The 14,134-nt window shown below is 42.8% G+C and overlaps 1 protein-coding gene across 2 annotated transcripts in view; it reads left to right on the top strand.

The window, feature by feature from the left end:
• Positions 1-14,134, top strand: part of NEK7 (NIMA related kinase 7) — a 102,146-nt gene that overhangs the window by 63,741 nt on the left and 24,271 nt on the right. For both annotated transcript variants that reach the window (XM_083156871.1, XM_083156870.1), the window contains exons 6-8: positions 3,612-3,720; positions 6,295-6,402; positions 13,158-13,252. In XM_083156871.1, coding sequence (XP_083012997.1) covers positions 3,612-3,720; positions 6,295-6,402; positions 13,158-13,252 — 312 coding nt within the window. The remainder of the gene's footprint in view (positions 1-3,611; positions 3,721-6,294; positions 6,403-13,157; positions 13,253-14,134) is intronic.

Here is a 14,134-nt window from a genome sequence, read left to right as displayed (position 1 = left end):
TGTGCCAAAAATGCTGATCAGTGATGTACGTCACTGATCAGCGCTCAGCGGCCACAGGACACCCACAAAATCACCGTGGGTGTAAAAATTTTTTTTAAAAAGACCCCACAGCACCCTCCAAAAAAAAAAAAATTTAAAAAAACTGCTGATCAGTGATGCAACACTGATTAGCAGTGAGGGGCAGCAGGCGCACAACTTTTGGTGCAACCTGACGGGGTCTATATAAAAAAAAAAAAAACCTGCACCCCAAAAAAGTTGCTGATCAGTTAATTTATACTGATCAGCACAAAAGGGGGGCAGCAGGGGGCAGCAGAGACAAAATTATATTACACAATGACGCTGCAGCAGCAGCAGCACAAAATTATATTACACAATGACGCTGCAGCAGCAGCACAACAACAACCAGGAAGCAGCAGGCAGCACGGATGCCACCACACCACCAACGCTGATCAGGTCAGTATAAGAGGACAGATGGGCACGGAGACCGCTCTGCACGCTGTTCCTGACCGGAATGGCGGCTGCAGGGCTGTCTCCGTTATTTTCTCTGAGGTGTAATGGCTGTGATTGGTCCGTCGGTCCGACGGACCAATCACAGCCTTGGGGGGAGGTGGGGTGACCACCAGTGACCCCTTTACACCCGGTGGTGATTGGTGCTGTACTTAACAGCACCAATCACCACCGATCCCTGTGTTACCGAGCACCGTTATTCGCCGGTACACAGAAAACGCTGCAATTGGCTGTTCACATTTGAACAGCCAATCGCAGCGATCGCCGATGGGGGGGGGGGGCATCGCTGCCCCCCCTGGGCAATGAGGGAAGATGTCTGCTGTCAGGGACAGCAGCCATCTCCCCTCTGTCACCGCGTCTATAGACGCGGTGACACTTTAAATGCATGACGTACATTTATGCCATGCGTCGGGAAGTACATCCCGACCATGACGTAAATGTACGGCAAATGTTGGGAAGGGGTTAATTGACATTTAATTGAATAAACGCAAGATATCTTTTTAAGATTTCTCACTTAGGGGTCAGTTAGTTTGCAAAAGGAAGTTTGTTGCATGACTTTACTACAAACTTCAACCTGGGAGAAGTGCATGAAAATGTGGTGCAACTATCCTGGCCCCCCCAATAAATGATCATCATGAAGTTTTTTAAAAGGTGTCACATGAATTATTTGTGCATATTTTATAAATGGTTGTAAAATGATAAGCATCCATCAGTTTTTCCATCAAATGAAAGTCTTTCCAGTATTTTGAGCTCATACCCCCACTATCCATGTCGGCATGGAGTTGACTTTATATAGAGTGGCGAGTGCAGCGAGCCACCGAGCCCGAAGCGTGGCGAGCGGATGCGGAAAACTAAGTAAATAGCTTAGTGGGCGCCCAACTAACATATAAGTACCGAAAAATGTTTTATAGTAACTAGTGAGTGCTTTTAGGAAATCTTTTATAAAATGTTGGAATATACACGAAAAAAACCCTCTGCCATCAGTATGCCTCAATGTACCCAGATAATTTATCTCCTTATTGAGGGACTAGAGAAAGTCACCTAAAAACGGACATGTCTTGATTGGCCAAATATGCTGTATGACTTCATTAGGAAGAGTGTACCAGAGGCTTTGCACTGTGTACCGAATTCAAATAATCTAATGTCCTTGACATATGCAAACCACAGCTGCTGCGGACAAACAAAAGCACTAAACTGTCCACCACCACCACCACCACAAAATGTTTGCAGTAAGAAACATTTGGCCTAGGGGGTACCATTAACTATAATTCTGATTCTCTGGGGCAGCAATTCTCAACCTCGGTCCTCAAGTATCCCCAACAGTGCATGTTTTCCAGGTCTCCACACAGAATCACAAGTGAAAAAAATGTGGATCTTTTAAAATGTGTTAGTGACTCTGTGCACCTACTGAGTGACCTCAAAATCTGTTGTGGGGGTACTGGAGGACCGACGTTGATAACCACTGCTCTAGGGCACCGTGATTAATAAAGTTTGGGAACAATTGCCTTAAATAAAGATTTTCCCAACTTTTTCAACTGCTCAATGCAATTTTGGAATTAGATTGCTATTCACAGTGGGAGTTCATAGTGAGAATGGCTTGCAGGACACATAGCCCCCACCTATTTGGATTGACCTCTATATGTGCATTTATTTTCTGCAGGTTCTGCTCTTCATTTTTGAATCACAATCAGAAACCAGTGTTCATTCTAGCATCCGCTATCTTTGAAAACCCATGCAGTTCCTGTTCCCTGCCTGGGGTGTCGCTGTCTGCTGTGGTGTTTCTAGCACAGGTCTGGTTTGCATATCAGTGCTGATATACAGACCACACTGTGTGAGAAGCACTACAGCAGACAGCAACACCCCAGGCAGGGAGGAGGAACTGCATGGGTTTTCAAAGATAGCGGGTGCTAGAATGAACACTAAGAAACTACTCATACTACTCATACCTTGACTCAAGTGTGTGAGTCACTGGTAGTGGCTATACACAGAATGAGATGATGCTTTTTTTACCTGAGTCAAGCAAAATGATAATTGTTAAATTGCTCTTAGCAGCCTGTTTGTGCAGATATTTTCCAAACGTTCCCTCAGCCAACCTTCAATTACTGCATATCTTGCTCCACCATTCTCAGTAATGATCCTGTGGCCAGCTCAATTTGAACCAACTTTTTTTTTTTTTCCTTTTGAAAATCTTTGTATGGTAAAGAACAAACTGCATCCATGCCCTCTAATCCACTATCCGGGTAGTGATACTTCTATAGAGATGAACAGATAAAAATGAATACCTTTGTGGAACGGCTATAATAGATTAACCATTTATATAGTATGTTTTGCAGCATTTTAAGGAGCATATATTATCATTTTTATTTGGCTTTGTTCCAGTGAAAAGTGCCCAAATCGTATGTGCCTAACCTCTGATTCAGATCTGAGTATTGTAGCCAGAAATCGCAAGGGCTGCAAGAAGGATTTGTCAGATCCCAGAGCCCATGTTGGGATCGCATTCAATTGTGTGTTTTCAGCCATTTTTTAGAAATGTTGTGCCGATGCAGTTTCACCTTTTTTTTTTTTAATTGATGGAAACATGACAACATTAGTTGAAAAAGGATGCAGTATTGACAAAATCACATGGTTCAGCGAGTTATTCGCTGATCCATGCGTTTTCCGACTGCACTGGATTTTTCTACATTTGATATATCAGCACCTTAATTGAATAGGTCGAATTTAAATATGGGCCAGAATTGAATACTCCCCTAAAGGGTAAATTTACTAACGTTTCTAAAAATGAAGATGTGATGTTGACCATAGCAACCAATCAGATTATGTCCATCGTTTTTCTATTGTATCCTAGAAAAATGATAGACTTAGTCAAGCTTTATTAGTTTTGACAACTTTAATAAAAAACAAATTGGCACATGTCTAAAAAACATTGACACCCCAAGTGCCCCCCCCCCCCCCAACCCATCCCCTTTTTTTTGCCTCAAAGTACGTGGTTTGGAGCCTCTGGCATAAGTGTTTTACTGCTGACAATTTTCACTGTAGACTAGCAATTGTCTTTAGTACATTTAATACCCATGAAGTACTGTTTAACACTTTTATTTTGGTTCCAGCACTTTAAGAAACAAAAGCGGTTAATCCCTGAAAGGACAGTGTGGAAATATTTTGTACAGCTTTGCAGTGCCCTGGAACATATGCATTCCCGCCGTGTCATGCACAGAGGTAACTACTCAGCTTTTCATATTCTCTAACAATAAAAGTTCTATGGGCCTGAATCAGTAAGGATGGCATATGCTAAGCTGCTCGCATGTGCATACCATCTCCGACCTGTATTTGTGATTGCATAAAACTGGGATGCGACAATAGTTTGAACGGAATTCCTGTGTATACTTCTCTGCTACTGCAAGTAAGTCTAATCATATTCTGGCGGCTTGCGAGGCAAAGTAAACTTCCCATTGCGGCACATTTCTTGGCATGACCACTCCCAAAAAACGGTGGTGACATAAGTCTCCTTTGAAGATTAGTTTACAATAGAACTATGTAGATCTGCTCTACTAAAGGTTCCAAAAGGTTGTCCTCAAGGCTTCCTAACAGTGGATGAATATGGAGCACAATTCTGGGCCCGCACTACAAAAAAAGACATCATAGAACTGGAAACAGTCCAAAGAAGAGAAACAAAGTTAATAAAAGGGTTAGAGATATTGAATTATGAAGACCGATCGGAAATTTTCACGCTAGAAAAGAGACGTTTAAAGTAGACATGCTTAACATGTACAAATATATCAGGGGCCAATATAACAATTTGTCAGGCAACCTTTTTAATTTGATGAAACACACGTGGGCATGATTTTAGACTAGAGGAGAGAAGATTACATACCCTCAAAGGAAAAAAAAAATTTTACGTTCAGGGCAGTAAAATTGTGGCACTATCTTGGAGGAGTGGTGTTGGCAGAGACAATAAATTTATTTAATATAAGGTTGGACAATAATCTAGTGGGCAAAAATATCCAGGGGTACGTATATCTATCATCTGTACATAGTTAAATCAGATTTTTAGTTTTGCTGCCACCTGCCGACAGAAGGGCCCGCACAAGGCGCTTGTGAGCCCCATTCTGTTTGAGGCTGTAGCAGCCCTCCGCTCTGCCCCAGCTCCCCCCGATCTCCTGCCCATCTCCCTGAAGCTGAGACGTGCAGGGAAGCCACTCCCCAACGCCTTGCTGAAGGGGCTCCACCCGGGACCTCTGATATATCGCATGCAAGTCCTTTTGCATGTGATGTATAACATGCGACACAGTTCCCCACCGCTGGAGAACATCGGGGGTCGGATGTGCAGGCAGGTATGTAAAACGTGCAATTTTGCCCGATTTCACCCAATTTTATCTTGCCTTATCAGTCTGGTTTGAGTGAAATCGCCCCAAATTGCATACCTATATTGGAGGTCTTTGGGCTGAATGTTTCTTATTGAGAAATGCAGGAAAAAACTAAATTAAGGAAATTGTATTTATATTCTCCGGAGGGTCCGTTATGTGGTAAGAGTCAGGATCTGGTTCTGTCTGTCCACATTGATTATGATTGGAAGACCTAAGCACTTGTTTTACCTGTTAGATTGGCCATATATAATTTGAATTGGTCTTGGGTCATAAACCCAGGGCACCCCTGCAAATGTGCCACGGCACACAGTTTGGGAACCTCTGGTCTATGGAATATATGATTTGTGTACGCCCATTGGGCATGGTTTTTCAGTCAAAATGTGCTTTTTCTTCGCTCAAATTAAACTACTGGAAGCGTCAAAGCTGTGTAGCTACTGTAGACAGACCACTGTGCATTGCGTTATTTATAAATGTGTGGTTGACTGAGACTGAATTTATGCAAACTGACTCTGAATGCAGCAGAAGCTTTCTTCACTCCAAGTTCTGTTGTTCTTTGTGTGCAAATCTATATACTTTATGTGGTTTGATTTGCAGCCTATCCTCTCTAGTGCATAGAGTAGAGAGAAAACTTGGAGCGCTAAATAATGAACTGTAGATCAAATAGGTATCACATTCATTTGAATATTAGCTTATTAAATAAATAAGATTAATAAATTATAAAAGGTTAAAATGATGCTTAAGCAATTTAATATTGACTCAGATTAATTAAAAGAAATCTCATTGAGTTGTCTGATTAGAGACTTGGGATATTAATTCAAAGAAATTATACTTAGTAGTGGTCCTGATTGTTTCTAAGTTTGCTTCCTTAATGGTGATGACAGTCCCCACAGATGGCGTCCATAATCGATATCTGATGCTGGAATAAAGAGGGTGTCCATAAACCTGGCTGGGTTGCTTGCCTGTGATGTCTTATCCAAATTATAGATCTAGGCTCTGCAAGTGGCTGAAGTACCAATAATAAGCAGGTGGTGGTGTCCAAAAGTAAGATGGTTCCAATTGCACCGCAAGGACTGGGTAGTTTGTAAAGGAAGCTGGTCCAAGTCAGGTTAGATGTTTGTATATCCCAAGATCTGTCAGAGAGTGTGTCCTAATGCATTTTGGTGTCTCTTGACAACTTTTTAGTTATGCTACCTTTAGAAGAGTTGTCAGGAGACATATTTATGCTAGGTGCATGAAACCACCTCTATATATAAATACACACACACACGCGATTGTTGTCTTAGCAATTTCTCAGAGAAGTGCTTTGGTTTTGGTATGTAACAGTATCTAATTATTTCCAGCATTGGGGGAACTGACTATATGGTTTAATGTCATTCCATACACTCTATTGTTGTCTCCCTAAACTTACACTTTTTTTGTCTCCTAGATATTAAGCCGGCCAATGTGTTTATAACAGCCACAGGCGTGGTGAAGCTGGGGGATTTAGGTTTGGGACGCTTCTTCAGCTCAAAAACCACAGCTGCACATTCTTTAGGTAAGCCGTCCTGAGAGGCATAGGTACTGAGCCGGTGTTTTACTGCCCTATCTGATGCCATGTGTCAACTGTGAAACCCACAGCCCCCTCCGGAAAGCCTTATTAACCTGCGTCGGGGCACACACTATTAATTTCACGTAGCTTTCAGAAGTTTCCTGTTATGATGACCTTTGACTCTGCCACTGACTTTAAAAGAACCCGCTGCCACAATAACCACCGATTATTTATTTTATGGCTGTGTTGTTAAAATTTAAAGAGTAGGAAAAAAAATCATGAGACTAGCCTACGGAGGAAGAACATTTTACCAGCATTACAATAAAATAATTACAAGTGCTTAATAAAAAAGAAACCTTTTTACATGGTCAAAAAATGTGACCACTGTAATCAGCCTGGCTATGGTTCTCCTTGTTATAGAGTGTGTCTGTTCTAGAAAGACCAATGCAAGTACATTGGGTTTGTGCTTTTATTTGCAAGTTTTTACTTTTCTTCTAAGGAGATAGTCTAAGCAACCCTAGAAACACACTGCCTTCACTGAATGTAACTTTAGCAGGGTATACCACACTGTTTTCTCCATTTTATTTTTTTATTAAAACCACCGCAGACTATATATGTAGGACTGGTTGAGAGAGAGGCAGAATTCCAATATTAATTCATGATTTGCCTCCTTTAAAATACTGCACCCAATCCATCAGCTTAATGTCGTACTGTGGGGTACAAGATGGCCTCTCCAAATGCTCTTGCCCCTTTACAATAATTTTGCTCCAAAGAAAGCGATGTCCTTTTACTACTCCATAATATAAGATGCACCAGCGTGACTTCCATGCTTCCGCCCCCCCCCCCCCCCCCCCCCTCCCTTTTGCCTGTTAATTTGCAAATTCATGAGGGGTGTGAAAAAGCCTTTCAATGAAATACTGTACTCTATTACAACATAAGGCGATGCAAATGTTATTTTTCTTTTGAACTGTAGAGGCAAATGGTTGTTCTTTTGCTAGTTGTTTTTACAATGGCAGACCTCACATTGCTGTTTTCCTTTGCCAAGTGATCATTTCCATAGGCTAGTTAGTAATCAAATATATTTGGTAGCCTTAGTACTTGGTATTTATAAAAAATTACATAAACAGCATGGCTATTGAGGCAATTAGAATTATCAGTAACAATCCCACCTCAATGTCTGCCCACCTGTTCTGGAGCTGCAAGTCCCAGCATGCCTGAAAGTCTCCTCAGTGGACACACACCTGGCAGCCAAATTGCTTGTAATCCAGCATGGATGGGTTCTCTGAAGGTGGATACATATTAGATGATGGTATTTTCTTTTTCACACAATGTGACCGATTCTGACTGATTGGGACTTTCAAATCATATACATCATGTAGTGTAAAATATCCACCTGTAAAATACCCACCAACCGGTTGAGATATGAGCCCAACTGCCTGAAGTTGACTTTTTTTGTGACCGGCAATTTTTTTATCTGCACATATGGGTTAAAATCACAATAATTTGATTCACACAATACACATGTTGCGTATTTTTAGCTAATTTGACATGTATGATTTTGTTGTTCAGTATGTTTTCTTAAAGCACTAATGACCACATTATCTACATTTCTCAGTTTATGCAGCAGGGAACACTGGAGAGTCAGGGTTTTAGAGCTGAAATGCTGGGAGCTAGGAATACTTCATTTCTTTAAGGAAGGCCGGCTCCTCCCCTCTAATACCCATCAGCCCTCAGAACATTGTGCCAAGGGAGCTGGTCACAGTTTTGCCTGCTCCTGCAGGTCCCTTGTGCTTTTTCTATTTTCAGGCTACAAACTATTCTGTCAGCTATTTCACATTCCGCCTTCCCAGCTTCACTCAAAAGCTTTGGCCTTGGTGTACTGTGCCCCTGGCTTCCGGACCAGGTCCGTCGGTCAGGTCCTCATTAAAGGCTCCTGCCCTGACGCAAGGGCAGGAGGCCGTCTGACACCAACAGCAGCTCCCTCCGGGGTGAGTACTCTTTTTCCCCACATCGACACCCTGCTCCTTTATGTCTCCTAATGCCCTCCACTGTAGCCGGTGGGGAGAGGGGGGGGGGCAGACCGCGCACTCACATACTTCGCCGCTCCCCGCAGCAGTAGGGGATGTAGGTTTATTAGCACATTTAATTACTTGTGCTGGGGACAAAACTATTTAGAAGCACAATGAATAAACTTTTGGTTTTAATGAACAAGATCGCAGGTTAACTCCTGAAAATTTAAGCTTACATAGTAAAGTTGTCTCAGTGTTTTTGATTACCAATTGGCGGCATCAGACTAGAGATGATTGCTTGGCATTCAAGGTCAGTGCCTGAGCGAGTACACAAACTGTTTCATCTTTTGAAACCTTGGGGTAGATTTATTATCCGGCACAGTGGGGCATCTGCGCTATCCGCCAGCGCTAAAGCAGGGGATAGCGCTTCACTAAATCTATAACACCCGCTGGCCGGGTACTTTAACGGCAGCAGTGTAAGGCAGGAGGCATAGTGCAGCTGTGATATTTTGTGCTGCGCGCCTGCCTAATTTATGAACGGTGAGCATCGCTGACCGTTCCGCCACCTGCAGCTATCGACTTTGACAGCTGCAGGTGGCGATGCCCAATGCAGTCCCTGCTGCTGGCTCTGAGCTGCGCTGGGGATCTTGCGAGAGTAGCGAGATCCCGCGCATGCGCAGTCAGCCGGCTGGGGGGAAAGGAGACGGCGCATCAGTATTAATTGATGCGCTGTCTCCAGGAGGGACATCGCCGGAGGGGGGAGTTAGTGCTCCTCCGCTTCGGCCGGCAAGATGTTGATACATCATGTCGGTGTCCCCTCCTGCTTCACCTCACTAATGAGGCGAAGCAGGAACTGTTATAATCTACCCCCTTGTTTCATGCACATCTCAGGCGCTGAATTAGAATGCTAAGCAATCATTGTCTTGCACATATTTAGTGGCAGTTACATATCATGTCCCCAGTAGTGCCAGTTGCAGAAAAAGTACATTCTGGAAAGTACGGTTTTCTGAATAATTTGGATAACCGATATCTAGATAAGAGATACTCAACCTGTATTAGATACAGTGGTGTGGCATGTTATGGGCTGTTTGTAATGTGTGAGTACTATCACAAATATGCCAGTATATGAATTATGCAAGGAAAGATCAATTGAAATGTGCAAAATGTACAGATATTTTTGTAAAAATATTAGCATTATGGGGGGGAAAAAAGCATCTTATTCGTGAAAGGTGCAAAGAGCATGAAGACTTGTCAACATTGCTGTCAGACTTAAGTATACTACAGTAGTGATCATAGGGCCAGATTCTTAAGCTTCAAAAGTGATAAAATGGAGAGTGATAAACAGCCAGCCAATCAGCTCCTTCCTGCCATGTCACAGACTGTGTTTGAAAAATGTCAGACAGGAGCTGATTGGCTGGTTGTTTATCACTTTCCATTTTATCACTTTTGAAGCTCAGATAATCTGGCCCAGTGTGCAAAAAATACTGTTCAGTTGCAGATCCTTAGCACAAGATCTGGTAGCACTCACACGGAGCACAAAGCTGATTAACAACTCATCTTTACCTGTTAATTTTCATAATTTTCTCTGTCACCCTAATTCCTGCTGGTGATACAGTATTATGCAGTATTGCAGCTGATCTCTCTGTATATGTTTGAGAGATTCTAAAACCACTGTAAGAAGGGTGGATCTGGCCTTGTTTCCCGCCTCGCCTTCATTAATACCCAAAATGAACCCATTAGAACATTTACAGGAATCAAGGAAATTAATATAACAGGCAGAATTATCCCATATATGAGGCAATCATAATAGAAAGCACAGCTGACTTAATTTATTGGGAGTCAGAATAGGCATATCAGTAAGGCTGGGTACATACTATGCGATCGGCGATGACAACATAGCGGCCACTTTGGTAAGCACACACACACTAATCAGCCACTTTGTGTCGCAAAACTAGGTTTGGCATTTGAATTTGCCTCGCCACTTGTGACATCCTTCCCTGTAGCCAGTGTAAAGGCATTTGGCAGGCCAATCATGCACCCAGGCACACATGTCTGTGTCCGATTTCGTGCAGACATATCGGATGTACACACCCACTGGCTTGCCACCGGCCCTCCAGATGTTGATGAACTACACATCCCAGCATGCCTTGCATCAGTTTCAGCATGGCCACATAGCAAAACTAATGCAAAGCATCCTGGGATGTGTAGTTCACTAACATCTGGAGGGCCGGTGTTGCCCAGCCCTGATCTAGTGTATACCCAGCCTAAAGTTATGGGGTATATTTACTTTATTTAATATGGTACTTGTTTCCTAGCACGGCGCCCCCGATTTTGATCGTATACAATCGCATCACATGCAATATAGCGGCATGTGATGCGATTCGATTTTTAATTGTACAAGCACCTTGATGGGTGCTTACAATGTTAAATGCACCCTCATTGTCAACGCCACCCCCACTATCAACGCTAACCCAAAGCGTGGCAAACGCAGCGGTACGTGTCCTCCGACTTTTTCATACCCCCACTATCCACGTTGGCGTGGAGTTGATTTTAGATAGTGTGGCGAGCGCAGCGAGCCCGAAGCGTGGGGAGCGGCCACTGATTACTTAACGTGTATACCGCGACCCCTCGCTGGGCTCGCTGCCCTCGCCACGCTTCGGGCTCGTATTCCGCGTCCCCTCATGGGGCTCTACGGGCTCGGTGGCTCGCTGCGCTCACCACACTATCTAAAGTCGACTCCATCCCAACGTGGATAGTGGGTGTATAAAAAGGTTGGATGATGCTTACCGTTGCTTGCACAATTAAAAATCGCATTGCATGCCATTTGCTGGCATGCAATGCTATGCGATATTTCATTGTACAAGCACTCCTGTTAATTTTACGGGAATATCGCATCTCACACCACTAAGTACGGTATGTGATGGGCGCCATGGTAGGAAACAAGTACCTTTTAATATTATTGCTGTTTTAAAAACCACAGCCAGAACTGCAGTCTGCGTAGTAATACTGTATGCATCAGAAAGGCGTTTTCTCTCTAAACCAGTAAACACATGGCTTAAGGTGGCTGATGCCATTAGGGGTACTGAATTTTTCTACTTGAAGCTATGCAAGATGGCTTATTGCTTATCAAATACAGACAAGGGTACTTTATATTGCTTTTTTAAAGCCGCACCTCATTCTTTTAATCAGAGTGGGGAAGAGCTCCTGAAGAGGGGAGTCCTGGAGGTGTGGCGGCTGCGCAAAAAAGCTTAAAGGCAGCAACTCTCAGAGGGAAGATGTCTGGGAAGCCCCAGAGGTGGCAGTGCCTGCAAATAAGCTTAACAGACTCCCGCCAAAGACTCCGTGGATGCCTTGGCTTGGCGGCAGATGCAGCTTGCTGTGTGAAATCTTTAAGGAAGCCTCGGAAGGGTTGCTATGCCAGGGAGATGTCGACGATCATTTAAAAATTGAAAAGGCCTACTCCTCCCTTTAGGGGGGGGGGGGGGTTTGCCATGCGTGCGTTGCACCTGCCAATTGGCTGGCGGCAGCAGTGGCTAACAATCTGACTGGAAGAGTAACTCGAGCCCTCAGCCTGCAGGTGCCAACTGCAGAGGTGTAACTCATTGAAATGCCCTATTTTTAAAATGGGGCATTTAACAGTGTAAAAAAAATTCCCTAATAAAACAAACCCCAGGTATTTATTCACACTCTACCCTGAGTTATGCCTTTTAAAAAATTCCCCATAGGCTACAACAGGAACATGTGTGATTTTGACTTAACAGGAGGTGATTGAAAAAGTGACAGTTGAAAATTTGGATTATTCTCAACTGTTAATTTTTTTATCTCCCCCCCCCCCCCCCACACACACACACACACACACACACACACACACACACACACACACACTGAAATTTAGCATGCATTACTGAGCGACCGTTCTACGTGCTCCTGCCAAATTTCAGCTCCGTACATCCAACCACTTTTGAATTTCAGCCCCTCAAACATTATGCCCCATCTCAGGAATTCCCTATAGACGAATTCAGTTTATTCATAACTGTCACGGCTGTGCCCTTATAATATACATGTATGGCCTTGATGAAAGGGCTTGGGCTCTGAAACATCAATCCAGCTTTCCACTCAGGTCTTTCATTTATTCATGTTGATAGTCTTTGAGTGCTGCCCACAGTATCTACTGTATTTTTGTTTGTCACACAGTGAGTGCTGGACCACTTGTCTACTAATAGACCAGTACAATATAGCATACCTGCAGCCGGTGCCCTTCCGTAATCAGGGAGTTCTCACCAACCTGGTGGGTCTTCACTATGTAGAAGTGGAGCGTGGCGGCAGCACTCGGCTTCAATAAAACCGCAAAGACTACATTCCTTTGTGTGTGTATGTATATGTGTGTGTATGTATGTGTATATGTATATATATATATATATATATATATATATATATATATTCATTCACCCTACGCTCCTATTAAAGCCTATGCATAGTGCTATTCTACTGTATATAGATAGCATAAAGCCATGATTGCCTTCAAGGTAATGTGTTGTACAGGAATATGAATGCACATTGTATCATAGTGGCACAAAATTGAGGAAAATTAACAGTGGTAATAACCAAGATTGATAAAGTATAATGTTGTGAATATAATGAACTATGCCTATTTGTCACCTTGGCTACAATGCGTTAAAGGTTAGAGTCTGTTAATTTAAATGCATAAAAAGAGAAAATATGTTCCTCATTGAGTTTAATTCTTGTTTTCAGTCGGTACCCCTTATTATATGTCACCAGAGAGGATACATGAAAATGGATACAACTTCAAGTCTGATATATGGTCATTAGGATGCCTACTTTATGAGGTAACCGGATAAAATAGGCTTGCTTGCAGTGCTATTTTTCTGCTTTACAGCTGACTAATCCAATGCTGGTTCTTTCACTGAAGGCCCCCATATACTATTTCAATATGGCCAGATTTCCCCTGATTCCAACGCATTGGGCCAAGAAATCATGCCAATTGCATGAGTCTAACGTTTGCTCCAACCCGATGCGTGATCCCATGCCCATCGGGTCGGAAACGTACGATAAATCATATGTGCGCCGGTATGGCAAGTGCTTTTTAGCACCAGCAATGTATCGCACCTGACTTCTATTGAACTTCTCCGGCAGATCCCTGGGAGTCCGCGGGTGCTCAAGGTAAATCTGTACCGACTTGCCCTTAAAGGGAGGTACACACCTAAAGATTCAGTTTTTGGAGAAAATTATTTAACCAGTGTCATACATTACCAGATTATTGATCACACTAGACAGATTGGACAGATCTAGCTATAGGTGTGTATATATTAAGGCACATACACACTAGATGATTATCTTTCCAATCTGGCTGATTGGAATGAAAATCTGACAATTTCTGGGAACCAGTTGCAATCAACGGTTTGCTCCCAAACGCTGGAAAATGGACAAAAGTAGTCATCTGCATAAATTGGTTTAGCCAATTTGTCTGAAGGTTTGTTTTCCATGTTTAGGAGCAAATTGTCAATTGTCATTTGCTCCCAAAAATGTACATATTTTCATTCTAACCAGCTAGATTGGAAAGATAATTTTTTTAGTGTGTATTGGCCTTAAACAAGTTGGATTAATGTGTAGAGGGCTTAAGGTTTCATATTGAAGCTTTACTCACAGTGCAATATTTTCTTGTTTTACTATTATCCCTTTTGCATCCACTTTTGTAATCTTTTTATTAA

This window comes from Crinia signifera, chromosome 8, assembly GCF_055691185.1.
Source record: "Crinia signifera chromosome 8, ASM5569118v1, whole genome shotgun sequence".
Taxonomy (NCBI): Eukaryota; Metazoa; Chordata; class Amphibia; order Anura; family Myobatrachidae; genus Crinia; species Crinia signifera.
Note: the sequence above shows the minus strand (reverse complement) of the source record. Positions and strands in the feature narration are given on the sequence as shown.